General features: G+C 39.4%; 1 protein-coding gene across 1 annotated transcript in view; it reads left to right on the top strand.

Moving 5' to 3' along the window:
• Window positions 1-18751, top strand: part of ITGA8 (integrin subunit alpha 8) — a 174666-nt gene extending 155915 nt beyond the window's left edge. The window contains exons 28-30 of the mRNA XM_044227132.1: window positions 4078-4179; window positions 13991-14113; window positions 15912-18751. Coding sequence (XP_044083067.1) covers window positions 4078-4179; window positions 13991-14113; window positions 15912-15998 — 312 coding nt within the window. The 3' untranslated portion in view covers window positions 15999-18751. The remainder of the gene's footprint in view (window positions 1-4077; window positions 4180-13990; window positions 14114-15911) is intronic.
• Window positions 18752-19578: the final 827 nt, after the last annotated feature.

The raw sequence follows: 19578 nt of genomic DNA, 5'->3' as shown, positions 1-19578 counted from the left end.
TGAAAAGGAATTAAGCAGTGGGAAGGTCGGAGTGGAAGGGCTCAAGATGTTACCAGCCACAACATGTATTTAACCAATTCAAAAGCCTCACTCTCCACTTGTTACCAGCTAAAGGATTTTTATTAGTACCAAGATCATAAGCAAATCATTATGCAAAAGTGAAGAATAGAAGCAGCTAGTGAGCTGCAAACCATGGGCAAAATCATGCAGGAGTGACAGAGGAGCAGGGCATTTTCTGAGGATTGGTAACTAGCTGGGGCTGGCTGAAGGTCCAAGATATTGTCAAGGGATATTAACGCCAGCTGCTTTCTCAAACTTAAATTGCCTGCAGTATGGCAGTGATTGCTATTACATGAGTAGATTGCTATATGGAAGAGGAAATTTCTTTTAAACCCAAGAAAAATGCAGTTGTTGGGGCGCCTGGGTGGCTCAGTGGGTTAAGCCACTGCCTTCGGCTCAGGTCATGATCCCAGGGTCCTGGGATCGAGTCCCACATGGGGCTCTCTGCTCAGCAGGGAGCCTGCTTCCTCCTCTCTCTCTGCCTGCCTCTCTGCCTACTTGTGATCTCTCTCTGTCAAATAAATAAATAAAATCTTTAAAAAAAAAAAAGAAAAGAAAAAAATGCAGTTGTTATGTGAAGACCCTGGCTGAAAGCATTCAACTTTGAAAGTGGAATCAATAATATGACTGTGCTCATAACTGTCGTTCATGAATTAAATACTTACCTGTGCCATGCCTTTGGTCGCCCCAGCTGACCATAGCCTAACTGCTTACGTTCCCCGTTCTTTGGAGCACCAGAGCATCTAGAAAATGAAAAAATAAATGCATTTTCCTACTGAAGAGGATGAAAGAAACCTTGGTTTTGGAGAATAATTTAAAATAAAGAGTAGTTCCATCTATGAGATGTATTGTTTGCAGGCTCTTTGGCTACACCTTAATTTGTTCCGGCCCCAGACTGTGTCAGTTTGCATCACTGAATCAAATAGTGGAGGGGCAGGTCAACAGCCCATATTCATGAACCACAGCCGCCATTTTATGTCACTACCTCTCTTACAACTTCTGGAATTTTCTAATATAGTTGATAGCGGAGGGAGTCCAATTCAACCTTTGAAAGAAATAAACCTTCTATAAGGTGCTATCAAATGGATGTTATGTGGGGTGGGAAGGTTCATTCACTGTCCATTTACATGATCAGTTGGCCAGGGTTGACACTGTTCAAGGTGCTGTGGAAGATATAAACACTATATCCCATGGTTTATACCCTCCATTTCTATATAACCTTGTTCAGGAGAAAAGTAGTAGAGACAAATAATAAGTTAAACAACAAGATCAAAATTGCAAACAATGTAGGACAAATATAGTTTCTTCCTCATCTTTCTGAATCAGAATCCCTGACCCTGATGCCAGTTGTTTCTGAAGCTCAGCAAAACCCAAGGTGTTGTGAACCACTGGAAAGGATACTAAGGATTGGTGATAAAGTAAAACATAAGGGAAAATCAAACTGTGGCCAAGAGCAGAGAGGGTCAAGAAAGGAGGTGAATAGAAATCCCCTCAGAAATATGTTTCTCCATGTTCTACATTCTAGAGTTCAAATCCCACCTTTTACTCATTAAGAAACTTCCATATTCATAAATGCAGAATCAGACAGGACAAAACTTCCCATCTAGAGTTGAGACAGAGACGGAGGTCTCTGCTGATTTGTTCCTCAAAGATATAACTTTGAGAGCAAGACAGTTATTTTCTATCAATTTTTTTTATTGAACCTGGAGACTAGTGAAAACTTGTTCATTGGATTTTGGGGAGCATAGACATACATGTGAGTATATAATTGTGATGCAGAATCTCATGACCAGAATTTAGTCATGTTCCTTCTGTGCCTACCAGCCAGGATGGTAGAGAAAATTGGTTTGAATCACCAAATACATGCCAGAGATTATGAGCAAAGTTTTCCACATTTTAAAAAACATTTCAGGGGTGCCTGGGTGGCTCTGTGGGCTAAAGCCTCTGTCTTCGGCTCCAGTCGTGATCCCAGGGTCCTGGGAGTGAGCCCCACATTGGGCTCTCTGCTCAGCGGGGAGCCTGCTTCCTCCTCTCTCTATGCCTGCCTCTCTGCCTACTTGTGATCTCTGTCTGTCAAATAAATAAATAAAATCCTTTAAAAATAAAATTTAAGATAAATAAATAAAAAATAAAAAACACTTCAACTTTCAGTTAAAAATGGAAAAGCTAGGAGACAAGAGAACATCCAAAGAATAATAACCAAAAAATAATTTTTCCAAATGAATAAAATTACTTATCTTAGAATGTTAGGGTAGAAAGAAGGAAAAAGCCAAAGATACAGTGACTTGAAGTATTTAAACGTTTTATGTACTCTGGCCTGTCCTTATCATCTAGAGTAAGTGGGATTTATTGACAGGAGAAAAAAATTCAGTCACAGGAAAAAAAAAAAAAACTTTGTAAAAAAAAAAGGTAAACAAAATTATACAGTCCAACTTGATGGATTGGCCTCAGGAAACCAACATTGGATTATAAATGGTGAAGTACTGGTGAATGTTTAATAAACTGCTCTGTGGGAGGGAGGAAAGCTCCAGTGTGTAGCATTTGCTGATTCCCATGGTGTAAATATTCCCACCATGGCCGATTTCGAGCTGCCAGCATGACGTCACCAAATCTGGAGTTGGGAAGAGAAGCACTAGCACACCATCATATAGTATTTCCCCTTCCAGATACAACAGACTATGAAAAGCATAGATACTAGTAAAATACAACAAAATATTTAATAAATACTGGGTTTTGAGTGTGTATTGCCTTTTTAAAAATATAATTTTCTGAAAGTTACATATATAGAAGTTTAATAATGGCTCTGTTTGACAATTGATACTCAAAATTCCTGAATTTTAAGTCTGCTCTTAAGAGCCATTATGAATCAGCTACAGCCCAAGACTAGATAGCTCTAATCACTGTCTTAAGTTAAATGGTGGGGAACCACAGAAATTTATGTTCTCAAAATGGCCTTCCTTGACTGAGTCTTAAATATTTTCCTTTGACTTTAATCAACAGTTTATATAAGAACCAATTAAACAAAAATTTTTTTTGCTGCAAAGTTTTATCAAAAATTCTATGGCTTTGGGGCGCCTCGGTGGCTCAGTGGGTTAAAGCCTCTGCCTTCGGCTCAGGTAATGATCCCAGGGTCCTGGGATCGAGCCCCGCGTCGGGCTCTCTGCTCGGCAGGGAGCCTGCTTCTCCGTCTCTCTCTGCCTGCCTCTCTCCCTACTTGTGATCTCTGTCTGTCAAATAAATAAATAAATAAAATCTTTAAAAAAAAAAAATTCTATGGCTTTAAGTCAGTGGTTCTTAACCAAGGGGATTTTGCTCCATGGGGGACACTGACAATAATTAGAGACATTTTTGGTTGTCACAGCTGGGGTGGAGTTGTGGGTAGAGGTATGGGGTAGAGGTGGGGTAGAGCTGACATCTAGTGGGTACAGACTAGAGATACTACTACACATCCTACAATGCTCATCCAACCCCAAAAGCCTAACAGTGCTGAGACTAAGCCCTCTCTGGGTCTTCTGTACAAGATGAAATGTGATAAATTTCTTTATAATTTAGTATCAGCCTCTCTCCTAAAATATTTCCCTTTATCAAATACTAAGAATTTTATAACCCATTCTATCTCCCCTTTGTTCTTCACTAGCAGCAACTATATTAATCCTTGTGCTTGCCCCTTTCTAGGAATCTGACTTTCTGTTTTTATTCTAACGTTCACTGTACCAAGTATTTTGTTAATAAGACAAATTCTTTTTAGAACTGAGAAGAGGATGAATAACTGGGTGGGCAGTTGGATGGACAGTGGGATGGATGCCTCAAAGGGTATCTGGATGTATGACAGATGATTGGATAGGGAGAATTTTTTTTAAAGAGAAAAAAGGAGAAAGAAGGAAAATGACATTTTGCTTTGGAAATGGAAAACACTGAAAACCACTGTATGGCTCCCTATAACTTTTAAAATTCCTTCCTGTGTAACTTTTAAAATATTTGCATGGAATACATTGAAATAAATATTTCTAATTTCAGAGAAAAAATGATCCCTATTCTCTTGCATCCCTGGTGTCCTTCAAAGTTAAGAAGATGCCTTATAAAGATCAACCAGCAAAACTCCCAGAGGGAAGCATAGCAGTGAGTATCTGAAAAATATAGAGGCACAATAATTTCATTAAATACTTATTTTTTAAATCACCATTCATCTTGTGCTATGTTTAAGTGCTTATTATATTAACTTGAGGAAAGTTACCTTCTCTGGATCTCTATTTTCTTATCTACATCTGGAAATGACTTAGTATTGTTTGATCAAATTTTTAAACTGATAATTTTATTTATTTATTTACTTATATTTATTTATTTACTTATTAATTTATACTCAAAAAAATCACAGGACAGGGCCAATACTACTCTTTTTTTTTTTTTTAAAGGATATAAGGTTCTCGTTTATTCGGTTATTTTTCAAATGTATAAGCAGTTTGTAGAAGTCACTGACAAGAAACAGTAAAGACTGAAATCCATCATGGTCTATGCAACATTCCAACACATGTGGTCCTTGCAGCCAACTTCCCCAGGAAACGGTCCCCGGTTGCGTTTTAATTCAATAGGGTACTGGTTTCAGCCGGCTCCCAGTGGAGGTCTCTCAGCCAGAAGTGGCTAGACCAGGGATGTGGAGGGGATCACATTAGATCAATCAGGAGGAAACCTCACACAGGAGTCTTAAGATTGGCAGCTGGACATTGTGGAGGGTATGTGCTTTTGGGTAAATTGGAAGGGGAGATGAACCATGAGAGACTATGGACTCTGAAAAACAATCTGAGGGGTTTGCAGTGGCGGGGGGGTGGGAGGTTGGGGTACCAGGTGGTGGGTATTATAGAGGGCACAGCTTGCATGGAGCACTGGGTGTGGTGAAAAAATAATGAATACTGTTTTTTCTGAAAATAAATTGAAAAAAAAAAAAAAAAGATTGGCAGCTGTCCTGGTGACTTAGGTGGCTGTCCCGTGCCCAAGAGAGACAACTTTATGTAAGAACAGGAATAAAGAGAGGGTATCAAGTTTCTGGGTCTTATTGCCATTCCGGCCAGGGTACTAACTTACAGCCAAAAGGCAGATACTCTCTTCCCCGTAGAGCAGCCACAGGCTAGAGGATTACAGCCTGAGCAACTGACATTCAAGTGTTCCAATAAGACCATACTCCTTGAAAAGTCCCTGAAATGAGACTAAAGGAAAAGGAGAGAGAAAGTACTCACCAATTTTGCACTGAAGCTCAGAGTCCAAATGTAAAGACTCACAGCCCCACACTGGGCACCATATGATGAAGTTCTAGAACCTAGGTGAGGTTCAGTGGGCTGAGGTCAGGAGCTGATGACCAAGAAAGAATTCTTGAGACATCTTTGGTGCAAAATGGTGGTTTATTAAAGCACGGGGACAGGACCCGTGGGCAGGAAGAGCTGCTGCCCCAATACTACTTTTTAAGCAAGTGATTTTATTTGGAAGAAGTTCAGATAGCAATGATTATAATGCAATTGTCCTGATTGTTTAATTTTAAAGACAGCATGAGGAGTGAGGTGGGGTTGGGGGGTGGTGGGAATCTCCTCGTTAGGGACAACCGGATGACCCTAGTCATCTTTCCTTTCCATGCAAAGAACTAGAATTTTCAGCTGGAAAAAAAAAAAGAGTACACTATGTGCTTCATTTGAATGAAATGCTATTTTTAAATTGGGGCTATTAAACTACTGATGGGGGTCTCTATCACAATACAACTGCTGTCATTCTCAGCAGATGGCAGGGCCACAGAGAGGGAATGCAGACACAGGGGACAGAGGATGAGCAGGCACAGTCACCCAAACCCTGAGTTTACAATGAAGATGATCACAGCCAGAGTTCTGGGAAAAATAGTAAGATTTAAATCTTCGCCTCTGGGTCCTTCCCTGGATACAACCCCGACTTGAACCCTGGTTACTCGCAGTGCAATTTGCAGATAACAACCTCTGCATCACTTAGGAAATCATCAGAAATTCAGAAACAAGCCTCACTCCAGACCTGCTGAGTCAGGACCTGCCTTTTATCACAGTCATCAGGGCATCAGGTCCACAGTTCAGTCTGAGAAGCACTGCTTGGTGTGGTATATAAGTTGATACTGTCATGACATCTTATCAGCCTAGATCTTAAAATGTAGTTATAAAATTTAACCTTTCTAGCCTAATCTACTTCTAGCAATTTAAATTAGATGAATCCTTTGATTAGTGATTTTCAACCCTGAATATCCAAAGCATCGTCACTCATGCAACTTTAAATACATATATGCTAAGACCTCACCGCAACTATCAGGATTGAGATGTCTATTGGGTACAACCCTGGCACTGTGCTAAACACTGAGAGGCTAGGACTTCTAGTACTATGTTGAATAGCAGTGGTGATAGTGGACAGCCCCGCCATGTTCCTGACCTTAGAGGAAAAGCTCTTAGTTTTTCCCCATTGAGAATGATATTTGCTGTGGGTTTTTCATAGATAGCTTTGATGATATTGAGGTATGTACCCTCTATCCCTACATTTTGAAGAGTTTTGATCAAGAAAGGATGCTGTACTTTGTCAAATGCTTTTTCAGCATCTATTGAGAGTATAAAATGCAAATAAATAAATAAAATAAAAGTACTGAGAGGGGTGCCTGGGTGGCTCAGTTGGTTAAGCGTCAGACCCTTGATCTCAGCTCAGGTCTTGATCTCAGGGTTGTGAGTTCAAGCCCTGTGTTGGGCTTCACCCCAGGTGTGGAACTTACTTTAAAAATTAAAAATTAAGGGGAGCCTGGGTGGCTCAGTAGGTTAAAGCCTCTGCCTTCGGCTCAGATCATGATCTCAGGGTCCTGGGATCGAGCCCCGCATCGGGCTCTCTGCTCAGCAGGGAGCCTGCTTTCTCCCTCTCTCTCTGCCTGCCTCTCTGCCTACTTGTGATCTCTGTCTGTCAAATAAATAAAATCTTTTTTAAAAAAATTAAAAATTAAATAAAAGCACTAGGACTCTCTAGCACGGGGCCAGGCAACACAGAACAAGACCCACATTTCAAACGTGTTTCAGAAACAAACTGAGGGTTGCTAGAGGGAAGAGGGGCAGGGGATGAGATAAGTGGGTGATGGGCATGAAGGAGGCCACTTGATGGAATGAGCACTAGGTGTTATAATCAACTAATGAGTCACTAAACTCTACCTCTGAAACTAAGAATATACTATACGGGTAAATTAAGAAGATTTTTAAAAATCAAATTTGAAAAATAAAAAACAACAAAAATGGGATTATATTACTAAACACACACACACACACACACACACACACACACACACATTCTCTTGGGCTTCATCCTGGCTCCACCCACTCTGATTAGGAAATCTTCAGGGAATCACTGTACCTCCCTCAGGCTGTTACATTCACCTGAAAGCATTGTTGAGAAGGTTAATAAAATGATGTCTCTGAAGCCCTGCATTATACCTGGAACAAGGTACACCTCAAGTCTCAGTAATAGTAACCCTCCCAAAATGTCTTACCCCCCCTGGTTACGTCAAAGAAGCCCAGCCTGGAAATGTCTAAATATTTTCATAAATTTTGGTGGCATTTTAAAGTAAGCATGGCCACATCTTTCTTCATTTATCTCAACCTTCTTTCCCTCACAAGATGTCTGCTGTAGTTTGGATTTACGTTCAACCTAGAAGACAGAGGCTTTGGGTTTTAATATAGAATGTTCATCCAAGGAGGTTCAAAGGCTTGTCTCTCACAGGGAGATAAATCTGGGTCCCTTTGTTTTCTCAGAGCATGTGTTCCATACCAGAAACATATGTTACAGCCAATCCCGTCAACAGTGTTGGGTCTTTCTGTACTGGCCACAGGTGACAGCCTGCTGTCCTCAACTCCTCTCAAAAGATCCACAAAATCATCTGATACATGTTCTTCCCCCATCCCCACCACCCTTGTCACTGTATTTTTTAAAAGCCCTATTATCTGATGTGGATGATTTACCACATCATTAATGTAAGGTTATGGGAAAAACATTTAGGAATGAAGGTGCTGTCGGGTCTCCCAATACCTGACAGAGTGGAGATCTGGCTGGTGGATAGTTTGCTCTGTGCTGCAGGGAAATGATTTTCCTGTGGCTTGGTTTGAGAGGACTGTGCTCTGAGCTGGCTGATTTTTTTTTTTTTTTAAGTGAGTTCTTCTCAAAGGTCATTTTTATCTGGAAAAGAATGCAGCAAAAGGGAATTGCTTTCAGGTGCTCTATCAGTTGGACTAGGTTGAGAACCATAACAGCTCCAATCCATACTCTGCCAATGGGAAACCTTCTCAGATACTTCTTTTGGAAGGAGACTTGTTTTCCTACGCCCTTGCATGGGATAATTAGTTTGTATTCCTTTGTCAACATGGTCACGATTCAACCATTTCTGGAGCCCCATGTGAGCGTCACACATTGAAGGGAAGAGCGCCCCCTATCACTATCTGCAGCATGTCTGTGTTTGTAAGGAACTCTTGAAACATGACCCTTGCTGTGTTCAGAGATAAGGGAAAGGTGGCCTGATGCAAAGGGCTATGACTGAATGCTCAATCATTACAGCACAGCAGTAAAAACAGGATTCAGTTACTTGAACACTTTCTTTGCTTAGCAACAAACATCGGCATTTATATGTTGTCCCACTAAAGCTGAATTCCATAATTGACACCTAGGAGGGAATATTATTGTCTAGTATAACTCCAATAGTAGTTATTAGAAGAGTACATGAGAATCCTTATTGAAAACCTCATACAAAAACTGTGAATCCATTTCATTTGTTAGCACAACTTCAGAACCTTAAAATGGAATTACTATATTAAACAACTGTTTGGAGTTCAAACTGCTTATCTCATAGGGGTTATTTAAATGTTGTTAAAATGTGTGTCCAGCTGGTCCACCTTATGATATTATTTTGTTCTAAATGGCACTGTAGGTAGGGTATCTTGGTATATTCATTTAAAACATTCCTGTGACCCCTGTGAAGTATGTTTACACAAGATTTTGTCAGATGTCAACATTAATTACAGTTGCAAATACAAGGGAGCTTTCTCTTCCTACCTTAGTATTTTGTCAAAATATACAAAAACATATCATAAATGTCAATGATAAAATGTAGGCATATTAAAAATTTGTTTATAGTCTTTCAACCATAATGAAGAACAAGATTTATGACATGATGAAAGTAAGATTAAATGTTCCCTACTTAGCATCACTTTAAGAAAATCTGAACCACTTAAAATTTATGAATCTCACTTATTAAATTTGCAGATAATTATAAGTGAATTGTTAAAATTCTATGCCATTTCTTTAAATAGCTGTAGGTTCTTGATACATGAAAATAAACTGGAACAGTTTATTGATTAGTGGGCACACACTTGAGTTTTTCTCCCTAAATTTTAAGTACTTACTTCAGTTAGTCAACATTACCCTTCTTTCTTAAAACAGTGGATATTTGTAATCGCTTGCCCATATTCTCAAGGAAACTTTAGTTCTCAGTATACCCCACCTTCTGCCTTGGGACCACCTTCTTAAGGAATGACTCTTATAAAGAGGGACTTAGGTAAATGGGCAAATACAACATTGTGTGAGATTATACAAAATGTTCTAGAGCTGTGCGGTCCAGTGTGGTGGCAATCAGCCACATGAGGTTAGTGAGTACCTGAGAGGTGGCCACGGTGAGCATGAACTAGTAGTTTTACTTTAACTCATTTAAATGGAAACCTAAAAACTGTTACTTTGTAAGGTGTTTGTCCATTAAATGCAGCTGTGTTTTTTTCTGTGAGACTACATTTCCCTTTAACCACTGAAAATCTAGTTTGTTGTTATGTGCTGCACATATAAAATACATATAAAAATTTTGGAGACTTCATTTTAAAAATGGGCAGAGTTTAAAATGTTTAGGGGATATTTTGATATCAATTGCATATTGAAATAATAGTTTTGATATTTAGGGCTAAATAAATTATTAAAATTAACCTCTCCTCTTTTCTAGCGTGGCTACTGAATATTCTTAAAATTACACATGTGGGTTACATTATATTTCTATTGGCTTGCACTGATCTAGAGCAGGGTTGCAGAATGTTTCAACTTAGAGCTGATGATCATATCTACAGAGCTTCAGAGAGCATGGGGTATTTAATAAATCTTATTTTAAATGAATGAAAAATTATTACACTAAATCAGTGTTTTGTCATAAGAAACTGAAAATTAAGACCTATTTTTCTCCCTATTAGTTATCCAGTGGGTAACTAAGTTTCTTGTGGGCTTATCAAAATGAGCTGCAAGACAAACATAAATACTAACAAAGTTTTAGCATTTTCCAACATTTTATTTCTTGGCAACCGTTCCCAAAACCATTCTGTAATTTCCACAGCTCTAATACAAATTTAAATAAACTTTGGTCCTATAAAAGCGATCCAGTGTCTTTCCCTAGTAATCTCACCTTTGTAGTTTAAGTTTCTAATTTATTCAGAGCATTGACTTTCAGGAAAAGTTGGGCTTTATCTGTTTCCACCCATAAAGGAAATGCCCCATTGGCATTTATACACATGAATACATCATATGACTCCCTGATCAATGTGTCCTCAGAAAGACCTGCCTTTCCAAGACACATACGACTCCTCCAATGATGCGTCACCCTTGATTCTTTATCCATTTCTTTCCAGCAACAACCAATTAGCTCCCCTGCACTGGAAATCCAGAGAAATGCTCTGGGGCACTGTTGTTGATTTTCTGTATTTCCACTGTCCTCAACGTAATGACTTCTTGACCATGTGGTGCAAAGCCTAGATAAGTTTAGGAAAACACCAGGGGCCAAGGAAGGTCTTTGCAGCTGCTTGCATTTTAGATTGAGAAGTTTGGGCTGCTTAAGTGCCAAGTGGATGTCCTAAAGGCAGCAGGCAAGAAAAGCAGAATGCAGGCGCAGGGGGAAAGTTTTCCAGTTTGCTTTCTTTTAAAACTCTTTGTCCTTTCCTCCTGGTTAATTACATATGATGACTTACAGGAAATGTACATGACATGTGTAATCTTAACTTGTAAAATACTCAAGAGAAAGGGAATAACATGGTATTTTTTAAGTGAACATAATGTTACTGGGAGCAGACTGATGACCATTTGGGTGATGAGATTTTCAGAATTTTGGAACTGAAAGGACAGGAGGGATCATCTACTCTCAAATGTTTTTAAGACACTGCTGTCAGGAACTTTGGAAGTAACTGTAAATGAAAAGCCAATAGATTTTGTAATTATACCTATAAAGCTGTTTTCTGCTTCGGGAGACCCTAATAAGCATATCCTGTTCAATTAAATATTTTACTTATATTTTTCCATCATTGCTGGGGGGAAAAAAAGCCTTCACATATCATTAACTCTTTGTAAGTGACCTTCCCTACTTGTTTCTACAAAATGACCAGTTTTTTAGATAATAACATCAAAACCTATACTAGCCAAGAGGCAAAGGAACTCAGCAAAGTCACTGGTAGCTCTATTACTTTTTACTAACCTAACAAATTGAACAGAACAGTGTGTGGCCCTATGGCCCTTCTTTCTCCATAAAACTGGGATGGCTTCCTATGCTTAACATGACACCATGAGAGGCAAATTAAGGTATTAATAAGGTAAATCAGGAATATGGTTCCTTGTGTTACTGTAAATTACCTATTGATAAATTTTGGGATCTCTAGTACATGTACCAAGTATAGCCGGAAACTATGTTGTTTCCTCAGTGCACTCAGAGGTATACTCAGGGGGAAGAAACAGTTATAAGAAACTTCAGAATTGGGGCACCTGGGCGGCTCAGCTGGTTAAAACTCTGCCTTCCGCCCAGGTCATGATCCCAGGGTTCTCAGTGGGGAGTCTGCTGCTTCCCCTGCCTGCTGCTCTGCCTACGTGCATACACATTCTCTCTCTGTCAAATAAATAAATAAAATCTTTTAAAAAAAGAAAAGAAAAGAAAAGAAACCTCAGAATTTTCCATGGCTCCATATTTCCTCTCTCCTGGCTCACTGTAAGTGGCTGGTAAGTACATGATCACTACTATCCCTTGTGGTTCTAAAATTCTGAAATTCTCATTACTGAAACTATAAGAGTCTGCTTCCAGCAATATTAGGATCATTTTGAAAGACCACTTCATGTCCTTTCTCTGAGCACCTTATGATGAGGATTGAGCACTGCTTTCATAGGTGGTACTAGATGTAATTCACCAAGGGAAAGGAATATAAAGAAAGGTGATTCAGAAGTCATCAGTCTCTGTCTTGCTCATGCAGCCATGTACACGTAAAGGATCAGTGTAGAATAAGTTACGCGGCTACAGAATCCAGGGGCATCATGACTGCTTTGAGTTCTTGCAGTGCATTGCTTCATGTACCAGGGTTCCTGTCTTTAGACCGCAGCAAGAGGGGTGAGGCTAATCGCAGGATGGTCTTGAAATGCTGCATTTCCCGCTGATGTGTTGGATGAAATAGGGACTGCTCAGCAACGGGAGTTAGCAGGCGAAGGAGGAAGAGATAAGGTGAGCAGATTAAGGCCAGCCTCTTTCTCATTGAGAACAGGGGTTCAAGTCCCTGGCACCATTGTGCATGTGGAATGACTAGCAGTCTCTCTACTCCTGATGCTTTTGTTTAGTCTGGATGTAAATGATATCTGGGGCTGGAGAATTTAGTGAATTAAGTCATCAGGATGTCCGCCGCATAGAGGAAATGGACCAAGATGAAGGAGCGATGAAAAGCCAGACAAGCTGAGAAGCACAGAGGCAGGATGCTCCAATTTAAGAATGCAGAGGAAAGAGCTGAGCATGGTCAGGACCCCATGCTTGGGTGTAGGCTACAAAAACACCCGTATGTGTCCAGCCAGGACTCATCCCAGAGCCATCGACCTTGGCCATGCCTCTTCTATCTCCTGATTGGTAGGTTAGAGAACTGTGGCCTAAAGCTCCTGAGCAAGTGTTGGGACCCAACCCATGATCCTTCCAACCAGCACACTTAAAGTGAGGAGAACTTGGACTAGTTTAACTGAGCAGTGCTTACTTCTCTTTAAAACCAGATAGGCTTGCCTTGGTGAAGGATATTTTAGATCCAAGAATATTTTTACTTCTCTCTTCTTTGGCAGAGGGTGTTAGCATCGTGGCATCATAGCCTCTTCTTGGTTTTGTCTGGGCATCTACAACTTCTTTTGCTGACTGGCTATCCAAGGGCACGTGGGCAGGAGAGCTGCTCTGCCCGTGTGGGAAGGGAGAGGTGATGCATGCAGGTCTGCTGAGAGGTTCTCCTTTTCCTCCAAATTCCCTAGCAACAGTGGGAAGTAAAATGAGTTCTAGAAGCAACTGAAACCTGGACTTAGGATTGAAGACAGCCCCAGTGCATCTGGACAATTAGCATTCACTTTGCACTGAGCCTGTCTGGGACTCAATTATCTGATATGGAAAATGGGGGGTTAGATTAGGCGATTTCTAATCTTTTTTTCATATTCAGCAGTCTGATGGATCCAATTCAACTCACCTCTCAATGAGGTTAGCTCAGTTCTGTGGAGAAATGTGTGTGGACAGACTTGGCCTTGTGGAGGGTCTACGTTTAGTCATTACTGCCATAAGAGGTCCAGCCCAATTTAAGGTCATTCCTTTCCACCTCATTGGTTCTAAGTCTTGGTCTACCTCAATTCCATGTCAGGGTTTCTGGGCTTATCTAAGCCAAACACATACCAGGTGTCTGTAATTAGATCTTCCATCCAACCTGGGGGATCTGAGAATGTGCTGGTTTTTAAGATTCTATGTTTGAGTGCTTTAAACATTCAGATCTCCCCTGAGATGATTTCAACTATTACATGGAACTTTTCAGAACGAACCCCCCCCAGTATTATAGTGGTAATAACTGCCTTATTTCATCCAAGAGTTTGAGCTCATTTGCTTTATTTTCCATTTCAGATTAAGACATCCGTTATTTGGGCAACTCCAAATGTTTCCTTCTCAATCCCATTATGGGTAATAATACTAGCAATACTTCTTGGATTATTGGTTCTGGCCATCTTAACCTTAGCTTTATGGAAGGTAAGTTTATTTCTTTTATTTTTCTTGTTGATTAGAGAAGCTACTGAGAGGATTTACAAGGATACACCTAGAGATTTAGAAAGACAATGCCAGAGTAATGATTTGGGAATTTTTAACAGACCAAAAGGCATAACAGGAAAATTGCATCATGTTTGTTTTGGCAAACTTACTATGCGTGTATAGCTGACATGTAAGAAGACCAAGAGTGTTTAATGCCGCTTTTATCTTGAGTTTTCTTGTAAATAAATATGGAGAGAGTTAGACTTTCTTAGCTGAGACCTGTGATCCTCTTTCCAGTATGCTTGGATCAAGATCTCAAGCTTTTTTACTGACATGGTCCTATCAGCAATCCTCTGAGATGTTTCTCTATAAGCACTATGCAGATGCAATTAATATAGTAATTAACTGATACTTGCTCTATCAGGCCAAATAGATCGTGCATATTATATTCTCGAACTTGTTTTTTTGTCTCTTGCCAATTAGTCCAACTCCATTAGGACGATTTAATCTACTCTTTCATGTGTTTTACTGAAGTTTATTGTAAAAATCTGCAATAGGCATTAATTTCTGGCCCAAAACCAATACGACTACCCAGTTTCACAGAGCTTTCCGTTCCAAAATAGGAACAGTGTCACAATTACATAACTATAAGAGTAATTAATCTGGTCACATCTGAGTTAACTACTTTTTTTGTGGTTCCCCAAAATCATAATGTATCTTAATTTTAAAACAGTTACGTGGCTTACTTAGTAAACTAAGAAAACCTTGCCATGTGAGTGAAATATGGCTTTCTTGATCATTATTGTAAGCTGTTTTTTTTCCAATTTATTTATTTTCAGAAAAACAGTATTCATTATTTTTTCACCACACCCAGTGCTCCATGCAAGCCGTGCCCTCCATAATACCCACCACCTGGTACCCCAACCTCCCACCCCCCCGCCACTTCAAACCCCTCAGACTGTTGTAAGCTGTTTTGTGCCATCCTGAGCCTACAGAGTCTACAGCATAGATTGCCTTTAGAAAGAGACTCTTATATTGTTCTTTTATTTCCACTATCTTTGTTTCCATAAATGACATATGGCAATTGACAGAATATGGTACTAGTCCTGGGGAAAAAAAAAAAAGACAACTCAATAGTTCTCAATGAAACCCAGTGAATTTGGCTTTAGTGTAAGAAACAGTAAGAACTGATGTTCCAGGTTTCTAAACCAAATACTAATAGAAATCTGGGAGGATGAAGATTCTAGAATCACTTCTTCCTCAAGCTGATGGTTGATCTTTGGAAAGTCACTAAGATGTTCAGAGATTAAAAGAAATGATCAATCTACTTTTCCTCTGTATGCTATGTGTTCCACAAGTACAGAGAGATATGCAAATGTCTCCTCTCTTTTTCTAAAATTCCATTCCAAGGTAGCCTACAGTACACTTCAGCAGTTAGTGCTTCTGCAGGCTCCAGAAAGCATCCAGAAAAGCAGACAGAAGTCTTTGGGCCTTGTAGCTACAATATCAGGAAAAAAACACCAGGTCCACAAGTGAATCATACAAAACAGGGACATTACCCCACTACCATAACGTGATAGGAGGAAGAACCCAAACACTCTGCCCTACTCAATGAATTCTTCTCTGCAAGTAAAGAATACTCTGCTTTCCCCCTCCTAATTTGGAGAATCAGACAGATAATATCCACAGAGCTCTGATTTCCTTAGAAAACACAGAAAGTGAAAATTCTTAGAATAAGGAGTTTCAGCCCATTCCCAGAGCGATTTGATTTTATAGCCCTCTTTTCTCTGGTTTATAGTGTGGATTCTTTGACAGAGCAAGACCCCCCCAAGATGATATGAATGACAGGGAGCAATTGACAGATGAGAAAGCAGCAGAGGCATGAAAAGGAAAAACCCAAACTCAAAGCACGCGAACACTGGTCCTGTTCAAGGAAAAGAAGGAACACAAGGGTTCAATAAAGATTTCCCTGTACCTGCCAGTGACCTAGGAAATGGAAGCACCCCAGAAATATCACCTCCTCTATGCTGCACTTTGGAGAAGCTGCCACAGAGCCCAGAGACCCTTCTGGGCGATGTAACGTCTGTCCTCAACACTGTGGAAACCATTAGCAATCATGGAAGTTGTCTTTTGCTTTAGTTGTTCTGTCTTTGGCAGATGTCTGAAATGGGCATGGGAACTCAAGTTGCTTTCCAGGTAAATCCAACTCAAGCCACAGAGATGAACTGTCTGAATCACAATTGACTTCGGAAGGTAAACTAGGACCGAACCTTCCAACACTACTGCATCCAGCGGAACGTTTGACACCTCCCTATGGAAAAGAAATATTTCTAATGAAGTTATGGCTCAGGGAGACAAGCATATGTTGTTGGTACTGTGAAAGTACTTTTGAAACGACAAAGATGATCTTGTAACTGAGGATAACAATTTATTTATTTATTTTCCATGTCTGTAGGCGGATAGTCTGGTCATCTAGAAAATTTGGACATTACAATTTGGTTAGCTGGTTTTCAAAATCACTCACTCAATTCCCTTCTAAGATAACCATCTTGTGCAGATAAATTAATAGAGCTTCTTCAGGATTTAGACAGTGTTAAAGAAACGCAGACAGTTTCACTTAAGACTACATCACCTGCTAACTGAAATCACTTTTATTCACAATTTCCAGGGACTCACGTCTGCTTTATTTAGCTTTGCAAATGTTGTATTTATAGTTCCTTTTATAGAAACAAAAATCCTATTGACTTAATTAGCAATACATAAATTTCAAGGTATTCCTGAACCTGTCTAGTAATTAAAAGTAATGGTAAAATTTCTAGAGTCCATTAATAAAAAAGCAATTTTACAATATGGGTAAACATTATTCTTAATATCTATAAGAAGCAATACCAATATTTAGCTTGGGATTAAATACCTATTTTTCCACTATACCTCAAAATTATAGACACAGGGAGGACATGTGAAGCTTACATGGTAAAGAAATATAAAGTTATGCAGATGTGAGATGAACCCAGAAAAGGAATTCCTAAGAATTTTATCTACCACTGCCTATTCTAACTTTACTACTCATTTTTACTGCTAATCTTTATAGTACATACCTTTGGAAACTAATCTTTATTTAGCCTATTCTCCCACCATCTAAAATTTAACCATCACAAAAAGTTGATGTTTAAAACTCTTGTAAATAATCCATAACCATGCGTCATGTCATCATTTTTTAAGTAAACTTGACCAGCCAAATTCATGTAACCTGCTCAATTTTGTATCCTTTTTATGATAATGAAAAATTACTATGAAGAAATGCTGAACAAATTTTATATTTATGTGCAATATTTTATAGACCTATGTATCTAAAGCATGTTTACACTGGCATTAGTTATTTTTAAATTAATATCCTGAATATTACATATAATAGAGCAAGCAGACCAAAATCCTTCAGTTTACAATGCAGTTGGAAAATTTGTATTCCCAATGTCAACAATCACACTTTATTTGAAACATGAGCCAAACTCACAGACACTAAATTTTCTGTCATGCCTTAACCTGGAGGCAAGCCATTTGGCTACAGCTGCAGAGCTTCACTGGAAATCAAATGCAAGGCACATGGAAGAATACTCTGATGCAGTTCATATTTTTCCCACTTGTGAATTAAATCCTGTCATGGTAGCGGTTTCAAGTATGTGAGGACTGAAGTCTGGCTCCCGGCGTGTATGGCTGACTATGGGTGAGAACCGCAGGTGCCTTAGAGAGTTTGAGGGTCCCACACTAGCCTCTGGGGGTCTTCCATGTTAATTCTCTAGGTAGAATTGGTTTTACAGGGAGCTGTCTGTCTGTTTATAATTGGAAGAGTGCCCAATAGGTTTCTCTGCCCCCAAGAAATGCCCTAACTCTTGTCATCATGCCTGACTTTGGGCCAACAGGGATTAGCTCCTCAGGATTTGGGGTCTTAAAATGTCCCTGGGAAAACATACCCATTGCCTTTTAAGCTAACATATGTGAAGAAACTCAGAACTCCTAGGGCTACATAAGTGTAGGACCCCATGAACCAGGTTGCACAGACAGCAGGAGGAAAGTAGAGATGCTAGAACAAGACTGGGACCCAGAAGGAGCAAGGTCCTGGTCCTCTCAAGAGGGATGGGCACTGCTACCTACAGGCACTTGACAAAGGGATCATCATGCACACAGTGGTCCCCTCTGCCACCTCAGATGTGGAAGCAAATGGAGGAAGGGGGACACCTGAGATCAGGTGAACTCACCAGTCATCAGTTCCTGAGCATCCGTTCCACTTGAGGAACACTCTACCAATGCACTGAGAGTATTTCCTTCCCATATAGCATTGCCAATCACTTTCTTAATTCATGTTGTACCATGCCTCTGTTAGAGTCTATATGTATTTTAGATATCCCTGCTGAAATTCTTGCATCTGGTTTGAAGGCGTGGAAAAAATGGGCAAATCAAGTTTCATACTATTGGAGATTTTTATACAATAAACAACAGGAACTAGTTGCCACTTAAACCTCACTCTTTCAACTCAACTCCTTTCTTTTTCTTCTCTTATTTAAATACATGTGTAGATATCTGTGAAAATTGTCACATAACCTATTTACCTTGTCACTAATAAAACGGAAAAAATAAAGACATGATTATGTACTTGTGGTTTGTTTTACACACAATGAAAGCTTTCCCACAATGGCAGAGATCAAAAGTTTCTGTCTTTATGCTTTGATTTTCTATTATTATAAAAACATTTAATGGAAGAAATTTGAAAGAGAGAAAATACAACATTTCTTTGGGATGAGGAGAATGTTCTAAACTTAGACTGTGGTGGTGCTTGCATACTCTATGAACACAGCAAGAAAATATTGAATTGTAGACTTTAAATGGGTGAGTTTTATAATATGTGGATCAAATCTCAATAAGGATATTTTTAAAAATTTAAGTTACTTCAAATACCTCCACCCTTATACAACTGATTATTTTTCTCTACACTGCCTTTCAAATTTTGTCCATATAAAAATCTGATCTCTTTTATGAAGCTTTCCAGTGTCTGCAGCCAACTTGAAGGCCCCTCCTGCCTTCCAATGGCATTTTGTGAATAACTACACTTTTCCATTTGTTTGCATGACTATCTTTCAGCTGGACTAACCCTTAATGAGAGCAGGAAATGTTCCTTTTTACCTTGTGTCTACAGCACTTAGCACCAATATCTGCTATATAATCAGTGCTCTAAAACATTTCTAGAATAAATGAATGAATATACCTATGTCCACAGTAATCATGGGGAACATGAACTTTTGTAATCTGCTTTCATTACAAAGTCCCAGGGTCTTTGTAATGAATGTTTATATCCTCCTACTGAATAGTGTCCATGCAATGTTACTATAATAGTGACCCAAAGTTTTATTCAGTTAGTGGACCATCTCCCAATGTTTAACCATCTCCCCTCCCATCAGGAATACTTGTTC

Source organism: Neovison vison, chromosome 12 (assembly GCF_020171115.1).
Source record: "Neovison vison isolate M4711 chromosome 12, ASM_NN_V1, whole genome shotgun sequence".
Taxonomy (NCBI): Eukaryota; Metazoa; Chordata; class Mammalia; order Carnivora; family Mustelidae; genus Neogale; species Neogale vison.
The sequence above is the reverse complement of the archived record's forward strand: the minus strand, read 5'-3'. Positions and strand labels throughout refer to the sequence as shown.